Consider the following 18,055-nt stretch of genomic DNA (forward strand, 5'->3'; position numbering starts at 1 on the left):
TAGTAAGCCAAGGATAGAAATAAAAACTGTTGTTGGGAAAGTGAAATAAAAGATGGCATTCTTCTTGTATTACTGCTTTTGTTGTATATATTGTTATAATCTGCAAACAAAAGATCATGTCTACTCTGTTTGTCCAATAGCCCCTTATGCAAAACTCGTTTTTTCATTCTGCATTCTCTCTTACCACATCATTCTATACAGAACCATGCTAAAAAAGAAAGTGTTACTTTCAAGAATCTCTTTTGAAAGATGTTTATGGAAGAAAAAAAAAGAGAGATGATTTTTGGTGATGTGATTTGCTGTTTTGTTGGTAATGCTTAAATGGTATGTCCCACTTTATGACAGCGATTATAACTGTTGCTGTATTTATGTGGAAGACTTTCCTACTGGCTTCTACCTTGGGATTTATGATACTGGACTCAGGAGTAAACAATACTGGAGCTTCAGGTGCTAAGAGGCTACTTGTCGATGCCAACAAAGTGCGAACTGTTCAGTCTCTTTAGTTTCTGTACAATTTGGCATGTAGAGACCGGTTTGACCAAGATCATGTCTGCATCTTGGCATAGTAAGCCAAAGTTGGAAACTGTTGTTGAGAAATACTAAAAGTAAAGAGGTCACCTGGCACCTTCCTCAGCTACTGCTTTTAGTAAGCCCTAGGATTCTTTTTTTCTGCAAACAAAAGACCATGTCTGCTCTGTTTTTCTAAATTTGCCGTGTTGCTGTTTGTTTTCCATGTAAAGCAAGGCTGATAGAACTCTTATGAAGCTCGCTTCTTACGCTGCATTATCTGTTACCATATGATCCCATACACAGTCATGCTAAAAAGAAAAGTGTTGCTTTCAAGAATATCTTGTGGGAAAAGGCTTTTTGGAAGATATTTTGGTGATGTGATATGTTGTTTTGTTTGTAGTTCTTCAAATGGCATCTCCCCATGTATGAAAGTAATGATATTTGTTCGTGTCTTCTAGTGGAGGACTTGTCTACATAATTCTACCTTGGATCTAAGAACCAAAAGTAATATTTAATAAAATGAAATATCAATCCTATTAAATAGTTTTTCTTTTAATTATCAGTCCTATTAGATAGTATTTTATCAACCCATAATGTGGTTTCTCTTAGCAGTAAATGATACTTTATGTCAACAGAGCGAGAACTCTTCGATATCTTTACATTACTGTACAATGTACTGTGTTTTACGTGGTCAGTTGGCTTACAGTTACAACTTTACATCAAAAAATAGTTTGTAGAAGGGCTATTGACTAAACCATCATCTAGTAAGTTCTTGGTATCTTATGTATTGAGAAAATACCCTCTTATGTACTGAGAAAATACCCGCAAAAGAGTTAGCTTTGGCAAATGGGTCAAGTAGAGAGGCTTAACCTTGATGGTTTTTTTTTGTCACGATGGCTTAACCTTTATGGCTAAACAAATAGAATCATGTAGTTAAAAATGTTTAGCCTTCAAGCCTTAACCGAACAAGATGTCAAGATCCCGCTTTTTACTTTACTCAAATAACGTTGATGAATCCTTTATTAACTCCCCATGGACTATGCAGCCTCATTATTGGAATAACCCGCGACGAATCCATGCCATTGGTTTGATGGGTTATGTGGTTCCTTTTGCACTTTTCTGTTATTTGAAAACATAAACATTAATGCATACAAAATTTTTTTTAAAAACTAAAACTGTATAAAGTTTGGTTTCTAATCTTCCACTGTTTTCAAATGATGTGTTTTGCATGATTCAGGTTATGGTGGTTCCATTGGCATCACTGCAATTACTCTGAAACAAAACACCAATTGAATACTCCATTTTGCTCTATTTTCCCGACTCATGGGCATGGCTGATCCTTGGCAAAGCCTAATGAAACATTAGCTTATGGCCCCTAAATTTTTGAGGAAAATTATATAGATATAGGTTTCCAAATTTCTAAAAAAAAAATTGTTAAAATATTTACTAAATCGCCTAAAGTCTCTAATCTCAGGGCCGGCCGTGCTCGTGGGTTGGGTACGTAGCTCCTTTAGCCACCTAAATATCTTCATTTTTTTCACCCACCCTGCAAATGCATCAGCCGGTGTTTTTGTGTGATCTAGGATAAATTTAACTATACACTATTTGTGTCTGCTTTATGATTACAATCGTTGGCTTATTATTTTGGCTTTCACCCATTCTTTGTGCTTGACCTAGACTGTCTTTGACGATTTTGTGTTTGTCACTTAATGTTTTTGTTTGCTGAGTCACCACCTCCCATGTTCTGTTACTTGTGTTTGTCTTCCAATTTGCGCTAAGATCATTTCCTCTATAAATTGACATTCTTGTGTAAAATTTATCAAGTATAATTAATGCATGCATGGCTCTAGTAGTAAAATGTGTATTGCAGACTTCTAGGTTAAACTCTAGAGTTCTTTATATAAAAAACGACTATACACACCTCTTATTTTTATTTATATATTGGTTTCTCAGTATTATGCTTTTTTCCTCAATAGTGGGCATTCCCCCCTTTGGAGTTTGGTTTGGTTTCGATTAATAGTAAATAAAATGAACTTATTGTGTTCTTGATCATACCCTATCAAAATAATATTTGATCTTTGATAACTTAGATACAACTTCTTCCCAACATAGCATTACAGCTCATACACACGCTTGAAAGAGGAAGAGCTAGAGATTAATGGGTTTTTTTTTCTTTTTGAGCGAAGGCATTCGAAGGATTAATGGGTTTCTTTATTCTTTTTAAGATCACTCACCATTCTTTAGTTTATCTCTTTTAGTTTGTTTTATTTTTTTATAGAGATGATCTAAGCTCGAATCTTAAGGGAGAAAATCTCATAACAATGATTATTTTGTATCTGACTTTATTACATGTGTATTCAAATATTGTTAAAATAAGATACAGTTGTCCCCTCTCAAGACCACCAGATCTGCAATTTTTACGTGTAATGTTTCTATACCATGGTCTGAATCTGATACATATTCTAACTAAATCAAGGCTTGTTCTAACTTCCTTTCTTTTTTGTTCTTTACCTACTTATTATTTCTAGAAACAAATAAAACTCACCAAATAAGTTTATCTACTGAAGTCTGTAGACTCGGCTTAACCTAACAATTAGTGTATCTACTGAAGCCTGTGTTGACTGAGCTCAACCTACCAATTAGTGTATCTACTGAAGTCTGTAGACTGAGCTTAACCTATGCTTTGTAAGTTATCTTAGGCGATGATTGTAAGTTTGTAATCATTCATGGAATAGCCTAGTCATACGCCCCAAATGCGAAAACAGTTGTTCACCAGTAAAATAAAAGGCACAACTACTCTAAACTGATAATTTAATGATCTGTCCATTCGGGGACATCAGATAAATGAAAAGATATTAACAATGGTTTCTTTATAATTAATTGGTAATAATGATAAGCATGTGTTGTAAAGAAAAGAAGGATATGGCTTTTTGGTAGGGAAGAAAGTTAATTGACATCGAATTATAGCATGCATTGTCCCCTCCATAGAGTATATGTCATTCCTACACCCACTTTACTTCGACATCATGATAAATATATTTTATTAATAATCATTTTTGGATAAAATATTAATAATCATTTCCTTAACATATATATGTATATACATAAGAAGTGGTATCAATTAGAAGGATTACATTTTGGAAAATGCTCGGTTTCATTACTATCTTCGCATGTCAAAATAAATGTGATTACAGTCATCAAATTTGATGTTTAACAATATTTTCAATAAACTTTGTATAGGCAACCATATTGGTTACTAGACATGTCAAACTGCCCAAAATTTTGTATAAGAATTGGATTGTGACTTTTTATCGAACTTGGAATCATATAATAAACAAAATTATTGGGTTTGCATGTTGACAGATATATAATGATTATCTAAATAGAAAGTTAGAAACGTGATATTTCTAGGTTTTAATAGAAACCTGTATCGTATAACATATATAAATGAGAAACGTAGAAATATTTTTAAACTAAAGAAAAACGTAGAAATATCTCTTTTGTTTAGCAAAAAAAAATCTCGTTATAGTAAATCTGTATGAAAATAGAGTACATTCAATATTGGAGAAATTGTCAAATATGATCTAGCTATAACTTAATTTTAAACACAAAGACATATATACTCAATTTAAGTCAAATAAAAAACTAATCTAAAACACTCTTTTAAAATTAAATCTATAAATTTTGGATATCTATTTTTTTGTGTTCTATAAAATAGATATATCTAATTTTCCATTCATTTTCTCTTTTTAAATTCATTTAAACGTTTTTGGATATGTAAGTTTTTCAGATATGAGTTTGAGTATGCAGATTTTTCAGATATTGAAAAATTTTCTGAGAAATCTTTTCAGAAACCTTTTAAAATACAATGCGCTCACTTCATGGAAGACTTTTTCTTAGGGAGTCTACTTTCATGTTTTTTCTTACGTAAGGGATCTGAACGTTTTATCAATCTTCCGTATAAATCATTTAGAGAAAGTAAAACTTCTCACACAATCTACTAAATTCGTAATCTATAAACATTGAACGTCAACGTACCAAACTCTAAACTACATCGATATTTGTAAATTGACTAGTTTGGCAATGTAACATACGAAACAGAAGATATCGGATTTATAAATATCATAGTCTGATATTTTAGAAGGTAGGGTCCAAATTAATATTGAATAATGTAAACTTTAGAAAAAAAAGCTTAAGAGCTGAGATTTATATTTGGTTTTACACTCCACTAGGACCACTATAACCCAAAACTAACTGAAATTTTAATTTATGAATTATATATTTTGAAGGATAAATACAGAGAAAATACTTATACAGCTAACACAAAAGGGAAACCATTAAATCATGTCTTTCAGAGTAGGGACTTCATCCAAGTGGCAACAGCCTATGTTAGTCTATGCCAAATCAAAACAAAACAAAAAATCAAAAATTTTGTTTTACAAACATGATTTTCATATGTGCTCCTATTTATAAATTATAATATATTAATATTGTATCTCTATAATATTATTTGCGAAATAGTTTTTTTCATTCAAGTTTTCACGTTAAAATTAGACTCGTCAGTGTCGTTGATATAATTACGAATAAATAAATGTATCATTATACTATTAACTATAAATTAGTTATAATAACGAAACTATCACAATATTTGTTTCTTAATAAAAATTTAAAATTTATAAAAAAAACTAAATATATCTGTATATATATATATATATTTGAGTAAAAAAGAAATATATAATTAATGAAAAATAATTAATCATAATGTCGGATTGAAAAAAATCAAAACATTAGTTATCCTTTTATCATATATATTTTGCTTATATATACTATATGACTTTGCTTTCAGAAAAGACCAAAGCAACTGAATACTAACTAGATAAAAACGTTTCAACCTATACCGAAATCTCTTAAATCAGTTTAACCAAATTAAATTAGAAATCATGCTTTGCTAATAACAAAGACTCTTGAAACTTGAAAACCCCCTAACAAAATACTCAAATTAAAATTGGTTAAACAACTTTTTTTTTAAATTGCCTTTATCATATTAACAACTACGAGATTAAAACATGACAAAACATTCGTCCTTGTTACTGTGAAAAACAATATTATGTATGACTCAAAACAGTGTTATAGGCTTATAATTAACTGAGAAAAGTGAAAAAGAATAAAATTCGTCGAAAAACAAATTAAATCCTCAAGATGACAAAAAAAAATTAAATCCTCAAACGACAAAGAGAAAACAGTGATTTCTATCATACGTATATACAACAGAATTTGATCATATAAAATAAATTGAGAATATTACACCCTGGGTCACTTTTACTAACTTATATTTCACTTTAGGACAATTTCAACTACTGAGGTAGTTTTTGCTAACTGAAATCCAAATGATCAATTATTTGGTTAGCTTTTTCTGATTACAACATAATATCCCAACTAATAGAACCCACTGTCTTCTCTCTTATCTTCTTTTTCCTGAAATCTTGTTCTTTTTTTTCTTCATGAGTTTAACTTTTCAAAAATGATTTTCTATCCAAATTAAGTTATACTTTAATTGAATTTTGTTTTTAAGGAGAAAAAGAGCATGGAGGTGGTTCGGCGAGTCGAGTTAGAGAGAATCACTTTAGAGTGATTTACATATAGGGTCACTTTTTAGGCAAACAATTCGGCCGGAGAGGTCCTTAGATAAGTTAGTGGAGATGATACGGTCGATTTGGACAAAGCTCAAATTCAGTCTCTGTTGCTACAGTTGTTTGTCCGTGGGACACTGGTTCTCTGCTCGCCGCTTCGTCGTCATCTCATCTGGTCGTGACTCGCCGTAATTGAGCATCGTCATCGTCATCTGCTCCGATCTTTTTAAGTTTTTAAAGTGATTTATATAGAGAATATTACACCCTGGGTCACTTTTACTAACTTATATTTCACTTTAGGACAGTTTCAACTACTGAGGTAGTTTTTGCTAACTAAAACCCAAATGATCAATTATTTGGTTAGCTTTTTCTGATTACAACAAAATATCCCAACTAATAGAACCCACTGTCTTCTCTCTTATCTTCTTTTTCCTGAAATCTTGTTCTTCCTTTTCTTCATGAGTTTAACTTTTCAAAAATAATTTCCTACCCAAATTAAGTTATATTTTAATTGAATTTTGTTTTTAAGGAGAAAAAGAACATGGAGGTGGTTCGGCGAGTCGAGTTAGAGAGAATCACTTTAGAGTAATTTACATATAGGGTCACTTTTTAAGTTTTTATTATACTGTAAGACAGTTGTTGCTAGTGAGGTAATTTCTTTTAACCAACTCAAAACTAGAAACTACTTGTTTGGTTTCTTTTCTTTCCAGTTAGCAAAATTTATTTTTAATTGTTTTCTAAGAAAAATGGAACAGAAAATTTGAAGATCTAAAAGTTAACACATGAGAGAGACGATGTTGGCTTCCTCCGCCAAAGACACTCGTGGTCACCATGCCAAAATTCTGTACATACATGGAAATGTGTATATATGTACATTCAAACATGTGAATGTACATTGTCAATAAATCACCATATTATACCATAAAATTTGTAGAGAATATTATATCCTGGGTCACTTTTACTAACTTATATTTCACTTTAGGACAGTTTCAACTACTGAGGTAGTTTTTGCTAACGGAAATCCAAATGATCAATTATTTGGGGTAAATCATAAAATGTGTACTATCAAGTATCAACAGTGTCCTATACAATGTTATCCTTAAATTAAATTTAGAACTAATAATTACAATAAAAAAATCTTTTTTGAGTTGCCCACTATATAAAGAGTACGTCAGTGTACATCCCTTTACTTCAATTCATTCTTCCATAACCATTTCAACTGACCGGAGGAAACATCACCGGCGAAATGGACGAATCGTGGCGCAAGAAGATGGGTTTAAACCTTGATCCTTTCTTCTCCATTGCTCGCAAATCCATGGACGCTCGCATCGACGCTGAAGACTTCTCCGATGTCTTCGGCGGTCCGCCACGCAGCGTCCTCACTCGCAAATTCTCCGGCGACTTTTCCCGTTCCGACTGTTTCTACGACGAGATTTTCCTTCCCCCGGGGATTCGCTCCGGCGGTACTCTCCCGTCCTCTAAATCTCACGGCAGAAACTTGCCGGCGTTTAGGATCCCGTCCGGCGGAGAGGGGTTTTACGACGGCGTGTTCGGCGGAGAGGGATCCCAGAAGCAGAGCGCGGTTGCGAAATCTAAATCTAGGTCGAAATCCTCGTCGGTGCTCACTTCCGAGGAGGTTAGTCCTCGTTATCAGCCGGCGGCGGCGGGTCCCGGCGATGAAGCCGGGTTTTCTTCTTTTACCTCTAGACTCAGGTGAACTACATTTACGAACTTACCCTCACGAGAAGGTGTTTTAATACAGTTTTTCTGAGGATAATTCCGTAATTTAGTATGCTCTGTTTTTTTTTGTGTAGACCGTTAAACGTCCCGTCGAGAAGTCATAAGCGGGAATCAAAGAAACAGAGTTTCCAAGCGTTTCCAACATCCGACGACTCATTTTCCGGCCATGCGAACACACCGGAAAAATCCGATTTTTATTACAAAAAACCACACTTCGGCGGATCAAGAAGATCCTCGCCGGAGACGATGAGCTTGGATCCATTTTCCTTCAGGAGAATGGATGATTTTGGACCGAGCTCTCCTGCGTCTTCCCCTGTTTCTTCTTTCATCTGCGAAAGTGAGGGGAAACAAAGAATGACCGAAGAGGAGGAAGAAGAGGAAGAAGAAGAGATGAGCTCTTACGTGATCGAAATAAACTCAAATCGGTTTGATCGAGGAAGTGGAGGAGGAGGAGGAGGAGGAAACTCGGATTCAAACGACATGGATGAAGCAATAGCTTGGGCTAAAGAGAGGTCTCAACGACCAGAAGCAAAGCCAACAGAACAAGATTTGATTGATTCTAGAAGAAGCGAAGAAGAAGAAGCCAAATCAGAAGAAGAGGTTAGTTGTGATTATCATTTTCCATGTTAACCATATAGTTAGAGATACTTTGATACTATTTTTTAGATAGATGATCATCTTTTTTCTTGAATTAATTGCAGATGGAGATGGAGATTAAAGATGAAGAAATAAGAATCTGGTTAACCGGAAAAGAGACCAACATTAGACTACTACTCTCAACTTTACATCACGTACGTCAATAACCTCGAATATATGTTAATTTGTCTCAGATTAAGTAAACCGGTTACTGATTATGACCAAACCGGTATTTTAATTCAGGTTCTATGGTCAAATAGCAATTGGCATGCGATTCCTTTGGCAAATCTTCGAGATGGGTCACAAGTGAAGAAAGCTTACCAAAAAGCTCGGCTTTGTTTACATCCTGATAAACTTCAACAGAGAGGAGGAACTTCACCTCTTCAGAAGTCTGTCGCCAGCAGAGTATTCTCCATTCTACAGGTATGTAAATCGGTTTTGATCATAAATTAACGAAATAAAAACCGAGATCGGCTCGCTTTTAAGGTTTGGTTCTTGTTCTTTTCACTAACTCTAAGCTGGCTTCTTGCAATTTTAGGAAGCTTGGGCTGTGTATGTAACAAATGAAGGACTCTCAAGCTAAAACCAAAGTCTGCAAATCATTTCCCGGTTAATGATGTAAGAAGAATAAGAAAAGGGAAAATAGCAGAGTTTTGTTTTCTTAATGATTGTAAAATTTTTTTTTTTTTTTTTTGTAACTGGAATGATTGTAAAATTCATATGAACATTCCCATGTGTTGTTGCATTGTGAATGTTTTTGTTTACAGAAAACAACAAAATGTTCCAAAACTACTTTGAAAAACAAACTAATGCGTGAAACGAGTAGAACATGGATAAGAAAATAATAGATTCATTGTCAAATATATCAAACTTTTGTTTTCTTTCTTCGATATACATATATTCTTCTTGTTTTTTTCTTTTTGGTTTAATGTCGTGTAAGTTTGCGAAGATAGAATTTACAATATTTTTTTTTGTAAAAAGCTATAAAGAACATTAGTTAGGTTACCATCTGATCTTTCTATCACTCTCCGAGCCAATTGTCATATTGTCTACAGTAGTACATATTTAAAAGATGTTTTGTGTTTACAATTAAAATATGCTATGTGTTTGTTTATTTTAATTAACTTTCAAATCTATTTAAGATTTACGGATTTTCATTAAGTTTAATGATCTCAAAATCCAATCAATGAATTTTAATAAATAATTACAAATTTGCCTGCTTTCGTTCGGATTTATATCTTTGTATTTTTAACATATAAATCTTTCTCAGTTTACAAAAATCTATTTTAAAATCTAATTCATAATTTAATTGATATAATTGATAACATCATAGTTAAACTAGTATTTAAAAATCGCTAAATAAATAACAAATGATTTGACAAAAAAATAAATCACCAGTACTATAGCAGTTTTAGATTTCTAAATTCATTAAAATCCATTAAAATCCAATAACCAAAGACTCTCTTTAAAATATTTGGATGACTTTCAAATAACAATAAATATCTATGATTACTAGATTGCTAGGATATGTAAGGAGATATCTCTAATTGTTGCACTAGATTCCATAGAGTTTAGTTTTAAGAAAATAGTTGATAGTTTTAATTAAAAAGTTTATATTCTATCTTATAAAGAGTTTAATTATCTATTGTTTAAAAATTATGAGTTTAATAAATATTTGAAAATTTGTACGCTTTTCTTCAGATTTCTGTCTTTGTATTTTCAACATATAAATATTTCTAAATTTAAAAATCTATTTTGTAATTTAATTTATATGACTGATAACATCATATATAGTTCAAAAATAATATTTCTATGTATAAAGATTTTATTTATCAATTGTTTCAAAAAAAATGTATATATTTGCAAATTTGTACGCTTTTCTTCGAATTTATGTCTTTGAATTTGTTAACATAGAAATCTTTCTAATTAAAAAGAAAAATTAAATCAATTTCATAATTTAATTTATATGATTGATAACATCATTTTCAACTAGTAATTAAAAATCACTAAATAAATAACAACTGATTTTGACCAAAATAAATAAAATCACTGATACTATAACAGGTTTTAGATTTGTAAATTCATTAAAATGCAAGAACTAATAACCTTCTTTTAAAATTTTGGATCACTTTCAAATAATAATGAATATTTATAATTACTAGATTATTAAAACATGTAAGGAGACATCTCTAATTGTTGCACTAGATTATATAGAGTTTTTTTCATAGAGTTTAGTTTTTTTAAATAGCTGATAGTTTTTGTCAAAAGTTTGATATTTCTATCATATATGGATTTTTATAATCTACTGTTTCAACAAAGTGACTTTTAATAAATATTTAAAAATTTATACGTTTTTCAAATTTATGTCTTTGTGTTTTTAACATATAAATATTTCTAAACTTACAAAAATCCATTAAAAATTGATTCGATATTTTAATTTATATATTGATAACATCATAGTTCAACTAGTATTTAAAAATCACTAAATAAATAAAAAATGGTTTTGACAAAAAAAATAAAAACATTAATACTATAACAGTTTTTAGATTTGTAAATTCATTAAAATCCAAGAACCAATAACCCTCTTTTAAATATTTGGATGATTTTCAAATAATAATAAATATGTATGATGACCAGACTGCTATGATATGTAGGAGACATCACTAATTGTTGCACTAGATTTCATAGAGCTAGTTAAAAACAAAATTTTCATAGTTTTTGTTAAAAAGTTAATACTTTAAGTTTATAGAGAGTTTAATTATCTACTGTTTTAAAAATATTTTAATAAATATTTACAAATTTATACGCTTTTCTTTGGATTTATGGCTTTGTATTTTTGATACATAAATCTTTCTAAAGCTACAAAGATATATTTTAAAATTGATTCGTAATTTAATTTATGTGATTGATAACTCATAGTTAAACTAGTATTTAAAAGTCACTAATTAAATAACAAAATTCTTTGACAAATAAAATAAAATCACTAATACTATAACAATTTTAGATTTCTGAATTCAGTAAAATCCAAGAACCAATAGCCCTCTTTTAAATACTTACGAATTTCAAAAACGATAAATACCTAAGATTACTAGATGGATTACATATTTAAGGAAGGGGACATATCTAACTGTTGCTCTATATTTCATAGAGTTTAGTTAACTAAAGAGTTGATATATCTATTTTATAAAGAGTTAAATTATCTAAGTGTTTCCATATTTATTATAATGTACAAGTCTACAGAAGTAGAATGCAAAGTTTGTATGATGCTGAGATATTAGTTTTCCACAATTCTGAGGATGATTCTTCCTTTAATTTCGTCTTTTATATATACATTTATGGATATGAATGTGGATTTGCTCCTAAGGTGACGCTTCAATTCATTTTGAAACTCTTTTTGAGTTTGGTAATTGTCGTCTGAACCTATCTATGAACTGTAGTGCAAGAATTTGAGTTGTCCACGGTTAGCAGCAGCCGTTGGTATTCAGGTAACTAAGTCTTTCCTGAACACTAACTAAAGCATTTATATATGCCCAGTGACAGTGACTTTCTCTCACTGTCTGGTTTGTTAAGTACATTCTCTGTCTCGTAGCTCTTCCTCGATTTGTTGGTTAAATTTGTATATACTTTTTTGTGTTGCAATGTCTATCGAACCTCACTGTCAAAACTCAAAAGTGAAAGCCGATGGTGTAGAAATCGATTCTCATACCAACCAAATATGTATTCGCACACGCATATGCTATTCACAACATTCCAAGGAATCAATCAATCAAACAAGATTTGGTATCCCCTATATATTAAAAGAGAAGCATTACAACATATTTTTGTAACCACATGTCATCACCACAATCACTCTTAAAATTCTTAGAAAAATATGTTGGTCCATATACATATATAATAAGTTTTTTATTAAACTAACCATAAATTAATCATAAATGTTCTTCATTGTTTCCTTAAATAAAAATCACGGAATTACCTAATATGGCTAAAGTATATATGACACTTAAAGATTTGATAAAAATTAGTCTATTCTCTATCATTTTTTTTTTAAATTTTAACTTATTAAAATAAATTAAACAACCACATTAATTATATAATAAAAATTTAGATTTTTTCCTATATGTTATATTTTGAATTTTTAAAAACGAATATAAATGACTAAAGTTGTTAAAAATCTCACATTAAATTTTTTTTGATCCATGGTTTAAAATTTATGTTATAACAAGATACAAATGATTACGAAATTACATAAGTAGGAAATCTCATTTAATAAATATTATATATATATGTATATTAATATTTTTTTTAAAAAAAATTATAACCATATAAAATAAATAAGTATTTTAATTTTGAATTTGCTTTGAATTTTTTTGATAAACATTTTGAACAATTATTAACAACTTAATATTTAGATTTTAAACTTTGCATTGAATGTTTTTAAAATTATAAATTACTAAAACTATTAAACATCCCACAAATGTTTTATTGTTATCATTGATTTAAAAAATTTGTTATAACTAAATACAAATGATCAAAAATAATATGAGTCTAAAATATTTTTTAACAAATGTCAATATTAAAAATGTACTATATATCTATGTTAATATCATTTATACTTAATTTTATACCATATAGAATAGAAAAAAGTGTTTGTGTGGATTAATACAATTTATTTAAGTATTTGTACTAATTTAATTATATACATAATAGTTACTAAATTTTTAATTATTTATTATTTCATAATTTGTAAAAAATATATAATACTTAAAAATAATTTATATATAATATTAATTCCGCGCAAGGCGCGGATCTTAACCTAGTTATAAAAAAAAAGCACTCCCCCATTATGGTTTTCAAACTTTAAGCTTTACTCCACTTCTTTAACGCTTGTATAACTTCAAAACCCACCAAGTACTAAAGTAAAATATTAAACGAACAAAATCTATATTTAAAAATAAAATAAAAATGCATCAAACGCAGACTGATTATTTCCCGGTATCAAGAAGCAGCCACAGTACCATTAGTAGTACCAGCTGATACTTTACTTTCAGTTCCTTCTTCTTTCTCTTCGTCGATTGTTTTCCAAACAATATCCTTAAGACCCGTGGTAAGGTTTTTGTAAAACTAATAAAGAAAGGAGCCACAAAATCAGTTACTGGAACACTATTTGATAAGATCAGTAAGGTTTCAAGTGAAACAAGAACTAGCACGAGCTTTCTTTCAATAGAATTAGAGAAGAGTGTTATAGAGCCTTGCATACCTTGTGAAATTCCAACGTGTCACCACCTGATTTTCGCATTTCAACCATGTAGAGCGATGGAGCTACTTGAAAAACCTGAAAGTAGATGGCAATTATATTTTAAATCAGGGCACATCATCATAAAGAAGAGTGATGATCACTGGTAGATGAGATAGCTAACCTCAGTAGCAACTGCTAACTGACCCTTGCGCCCTGATTTCTCTCCTAGCAGCTTCATCTACATGATTCATGAAAAATGGTAAAAGGGTATAAACAGATGCAAACAGATGAATACAACAATTTTTTTTATAGAAAAATGAATATGTAAACAATATTTAAACCTTGTAGTTGTTTTTCTTGACATCAAACCCCAAAGGCCCTGCTGCAGCCTCAATTTTTGTGACTATATCATTAGCTGAACACTTCGAAGTAAACCGAGTTTTCCTTTTTACAAGCCCCTGAAATCAAAGATGCATATGACTCAGAATGACTACTTTTATCAAACAATCTAAGGATCATTATCATTTATCAGAGTTCTGTACCATTTGTTTTTCGAAAAGTGAGCCGAGATTGAGACCCTGGGAGGTTGAGATGAGCTCAAAAGCATTCATAGTTACTGGGTTTTTAGGTCCTTCTTCTTTCCTCTCCACAACAAGGTTCTTAGACTCCTATAACCAAACAAACAAAAACACAAAACTAAGCAATCAGCCAAGACTAACCTTCTTTGAGAAACTGGTAAACTAAAAAACAGTAGCTTTACTCACCCCTGATTCATCAAAGATTGCATCAACGTCATCAAGGCTGACATCAGCGTTCTCATATTTAGGAGCCTTATACCCTTTCTTAAACCACTCATTTTCAATGACTTCAGCAAATGTGATCCTCTGTATCAACATTAAAAACAACACTGTGTGTCAACCCACAGATCTAGCCGTTACAGTAGAAGCTTTTGCCTCTTATAATGGCATAGTACAAAGGAGACGGTTTAAGAAAAATATACCGTTGCTGGTTTAGGATCGAGAATCCTTTTAATTAACTTCTTAGCACTTGCTGAGAACCAAGGCGGGCAGGTAAATTCGGCTTTAAATATCTGTTTATCATAAAAAAATAAAGACTCAGGTGGCATGTTATGCTGATAACGTGCAAAACTTGAACTCTTTTCCCATAGCATGCAAAATGAATGTGCACTAGTGAAAAACAAAAAAAAAAAGGTAAACGAAGAAGAAGAATAAAGCATAACACCTTCTTGTATAGTGACGTGAGATTAGAATCTTCGAAAGGTAAGTAACCAGCCATTAAAACGAAGAGGATCACACCACAAGACCACAAATCAGCCTTAGCTCCATCGTAACCTTTGTTGTTGATTACCTATAAAGACAAAAGAGAGTTACTGAGACGAGAAGAAGAAATAGAGTTGAAGCTTCAAAAGAATCTTAGAAGTCAAGTAGACAATACCTCTGGAGCAACATAATTTGGTGTTCCACATGTTGTGTGAAGTAACCCATCCTCCTAAACAAGAAGAGTCACAAGATCAGCTTTAATGACTCATGGGAAACTTAATCAAATTAAGAAAAGAAATCAAATAGATCAACAAGGCTTACTCGGACTTGCTGAGGTAGTGCACTCAATCCAAAATCAGAAACTTTCAGAGTCCCGTTTGCATCCAAAAGCAAATTCTCTGGCTGCAACCAGAAGGTGGTGTAACTTGATTCAACACATTATTCACAAGAACCGCAAGAGAAATAATAATAATAATAATATAGCCTCTAACCTTAAGGTCTCTATGATAAACACCTCTGCTATGGCAATAGTCCACTGCATTAATAAGCTGCTGAAAGTACTTCCTCGCCTCATCTTCCTTCAATCTCCCAGTGCTTGACTAATAATACACACAAAATCTCAGAAGAATCAAGTCCTTATACTTCAAAACAAGACTCAGTGATTTGAGAAAGCTTACAATTTTATCAAAAAGCTCTCCACCAGTAACAAGTTCCAACACAAAGTAGATCTTGGTCTTGCTAGCCATCACCTGAAGAAAAATAATAAAATCTTTTAATATACATATATGTGACTGCACATATGTTACATATAGAGATTCAGACCAAACCTCAATCATGCGGATGACATTCGGATGCTTGATGAGTTTCATTGTCGAGATCTCACGCTTAATCTTAACAAAGAACAAAAACCCAAATCGAAAGTTTAAACCTTGAATCGAAAAGAAGAGAGCTTTTTCTAATGATAATATAATAATAATACCTGAGCGATCATCTTGTTCTTCAAAACCTTCTCTTTATCAATAACCTTGATAGCCACACTCTCTCCCTTGTCAACGTTCCTAGCGAACTTGACCTTAGCGAAGGTTCCTTCACCAAGTGTTCTTCCAAGCTCGTACTTACCCACTCGTGTCCTACTAATCGAACTACTACTGCTACTACCTGAAGGTGTCGATCGAGAAGGAGTGGATCGCGAAGGTGTTGTTCGAGAAGCCATCTCTCTCTCTATATATATATCGCACTAATAATACTAAAGCACAGATCGGTATTGGGTTATTGGCTTAAGGAACGCTTCTTCTTGCATGGCTGCCATACCTGAGATTTCGCAACGCTCATCCTTTTAGATCTGCACATGGATATTTCAACTCTCGTGTGCGGAGAATATTCAATTCCAACCAAGAGGAGGAAGCCGACGACCCATCTAGACCAAACTTTCAATATTAACGGAAGATTAAAAAAAAAAAGAAAAAAAAAAGGTCTGACAAAAACGCAAACTCGGCTGTAAGAAAAATCGAAGCCGATTGTAATGAAAACTCGCCAGAGAGAGAGATGGAGAGGAAGGGGGAACTATACTATTACTAGGTAACTGATTCGAGGGAGGAGGGTATTTAAAGTTAATTAATTAATTTCTAAGATTTATTATTGATTTCGGATTATTTAATGTTTTATAAATTTTTAATTTAATTCTGTTTAGGGGTTATACGAGGAAGGTTGTATCTCTCTCTCATCCTATACGTCGGCAATAGCTACATTTTCGAATAACTAATGTGATTGTGAATCGTATTTATTAGTATAACGATTTTTTAGTTGACTCAGTAGATGTATATACAAACAGTAGTAGGTGAGGGTAATGTCCACAGATTCTTTAACATTCATGAGCCGGTACCACCTAAAACACTTCACTGATGTTTAAAGGAATCTGTTCATTCTGGAGTAGCATTTATCGTTTTTGAAAGAACTTTATTTTTAATGAATTTATATGAGTTTCTAGGAATTAGTGCAAACTATTAGGATTCTAGTTAATGTTTTTCTATAATTTTATTTTAACCTATAGAATTTAATATTTATATTTCTACTAAAAATCCACTAAAATATTTTAAAGTTACAACAAACATTCTAAAATCTAGCACCCTTTCTCAAAAAATATATTCTAAAATCTAATTTTCAGTAATAATAAATTGTAAACTCTAAATGTAATTAATTTACAAATTCCGTTTGAATAATATTTTCATTTCAATATAAATTATTCTAAATATCATGGTTCATATAAAGATGATAAATTTTGAATATTCTAACTCTAAAACATAATTTTTTAAGTTTATTATTGCACAATTTTTGTTAATGTAATAACCTAATAGGTTACTATACTATTAGCATTGTTTTAAAAAACATACCAAATTGTTGGTCAGGCCGGATCAAACCGTGAACTTTGAAACATATCCAGATTGGGCGTATAAAAACTGGATTTTTGTAATTTTGTTATCAAAAATTGATTATATTAATTATTATTGTTAAATAGTATATATTGAAGGAGCTTCTTTATTTGATTATTTCATATTATGAATTTATTATACACAACTCAAAAATATATTAGTATATAATAACAAATAAAAATGTATAAAATAAATCATTATATATAAAGAATATCGAATAAGAAATTTAACCAATTAGATTACAGAGTTACACAATATATAACATTAAAATGTAAATTATATATTTAAAACATTTGCGATAATATAAAATTATACTTTTATAAAATGAAAAATTGTCCGTACGGACAAGAGGATAAATGTCTACTCATTACTATGTCACAAGCATCAATTGAACATGTTTAACGTGTTCTTTCCAGATTTATATAATTCAGTATGAAATCAGTGTTTAAAATGGAAATTGCAAGGTGCTCAATTTAAATAGCACCAGTGAATTTATTTTCAGTGTCAAGCCGTTATTTTATTATTCAAACTTAAGTTAGTTTGGTTAACCAGAGCGAATTATAACAATCAATAAAACAAAATTCTTTGTTATAG

The 18,055-nt window shown here is 31.1% G+C and overlaps 2 protein-coding genes across 2 annotated transcripts; one reads left to right on the forward strand and one right to left on the reverse strand.

The window, feature by feature from the left end:
- Positions 1-7,351: 7,351 nt before the first annotated feature.
- On the forward strand, positions 7,352-9,342 carry LOC106394453 (auxilin-related protein 1-like). Its single transcript, XM_013835024.3, has 5 exons — positions 7,352-7,853; positions 7,955-8,480; positions 8,582-8,671; positions 8,760-8,939; positions 9,055-9,342. Exons 1-5 carry the CDS (start codon positions 7,387-7,389, stop codon positions 9,097-9,099), a joined length of 1,308 nt encoding a protein of 435 aa, XP_013690478.2. The 5' UTR covers positions 7,352-7,386; the 3' UTR covers positions 9,100-9,342.
- Positions 9,343-13,511: 4,169 nt separating this feature from the next.
- LOC106390613 (CBL-interacting serine/threonine-protein kinase 23-like) lies at positions 13,512-16,245 on the reverse strand. Its single transcript, NM_001315872.1, is given in 14 exon segments — positions 13,512-13,637; positions 13,774-13,848; positions 13,934-13,990; positions 14,094-14,210; positions 14,295-14,420; positions 14,517-14,636; positions 14,753-14,842; positions 14,995-15,120; positions 15,208-15,261; positions 15,354-15,434; positions 15,524-15,631; positions 15,710-15,781; positions 15,860-15,922; positions 16,012-16,245. Coding segments are annotated over 14 exon segments (1,449 nt in total).
- Between the last annotated feature and the right edge of the window lie 1,810 nt (positions 16,246-18,055).

Source organism: Brassica napus, chromosome A7 (genome assembly GCF_020379485.1).
Source record: "Brassica napus cultivar Da-Ae chromosome A7, Da-Ae, whole genome shotgun sequence".
Taxonomy (NCBI): domain Eukaryota; kingdom Viridiplantae; phylum Streptophyta; class Magnoliopsida; order Brassicales; family Brassicaceae; genus Brassica; species Brassica napus.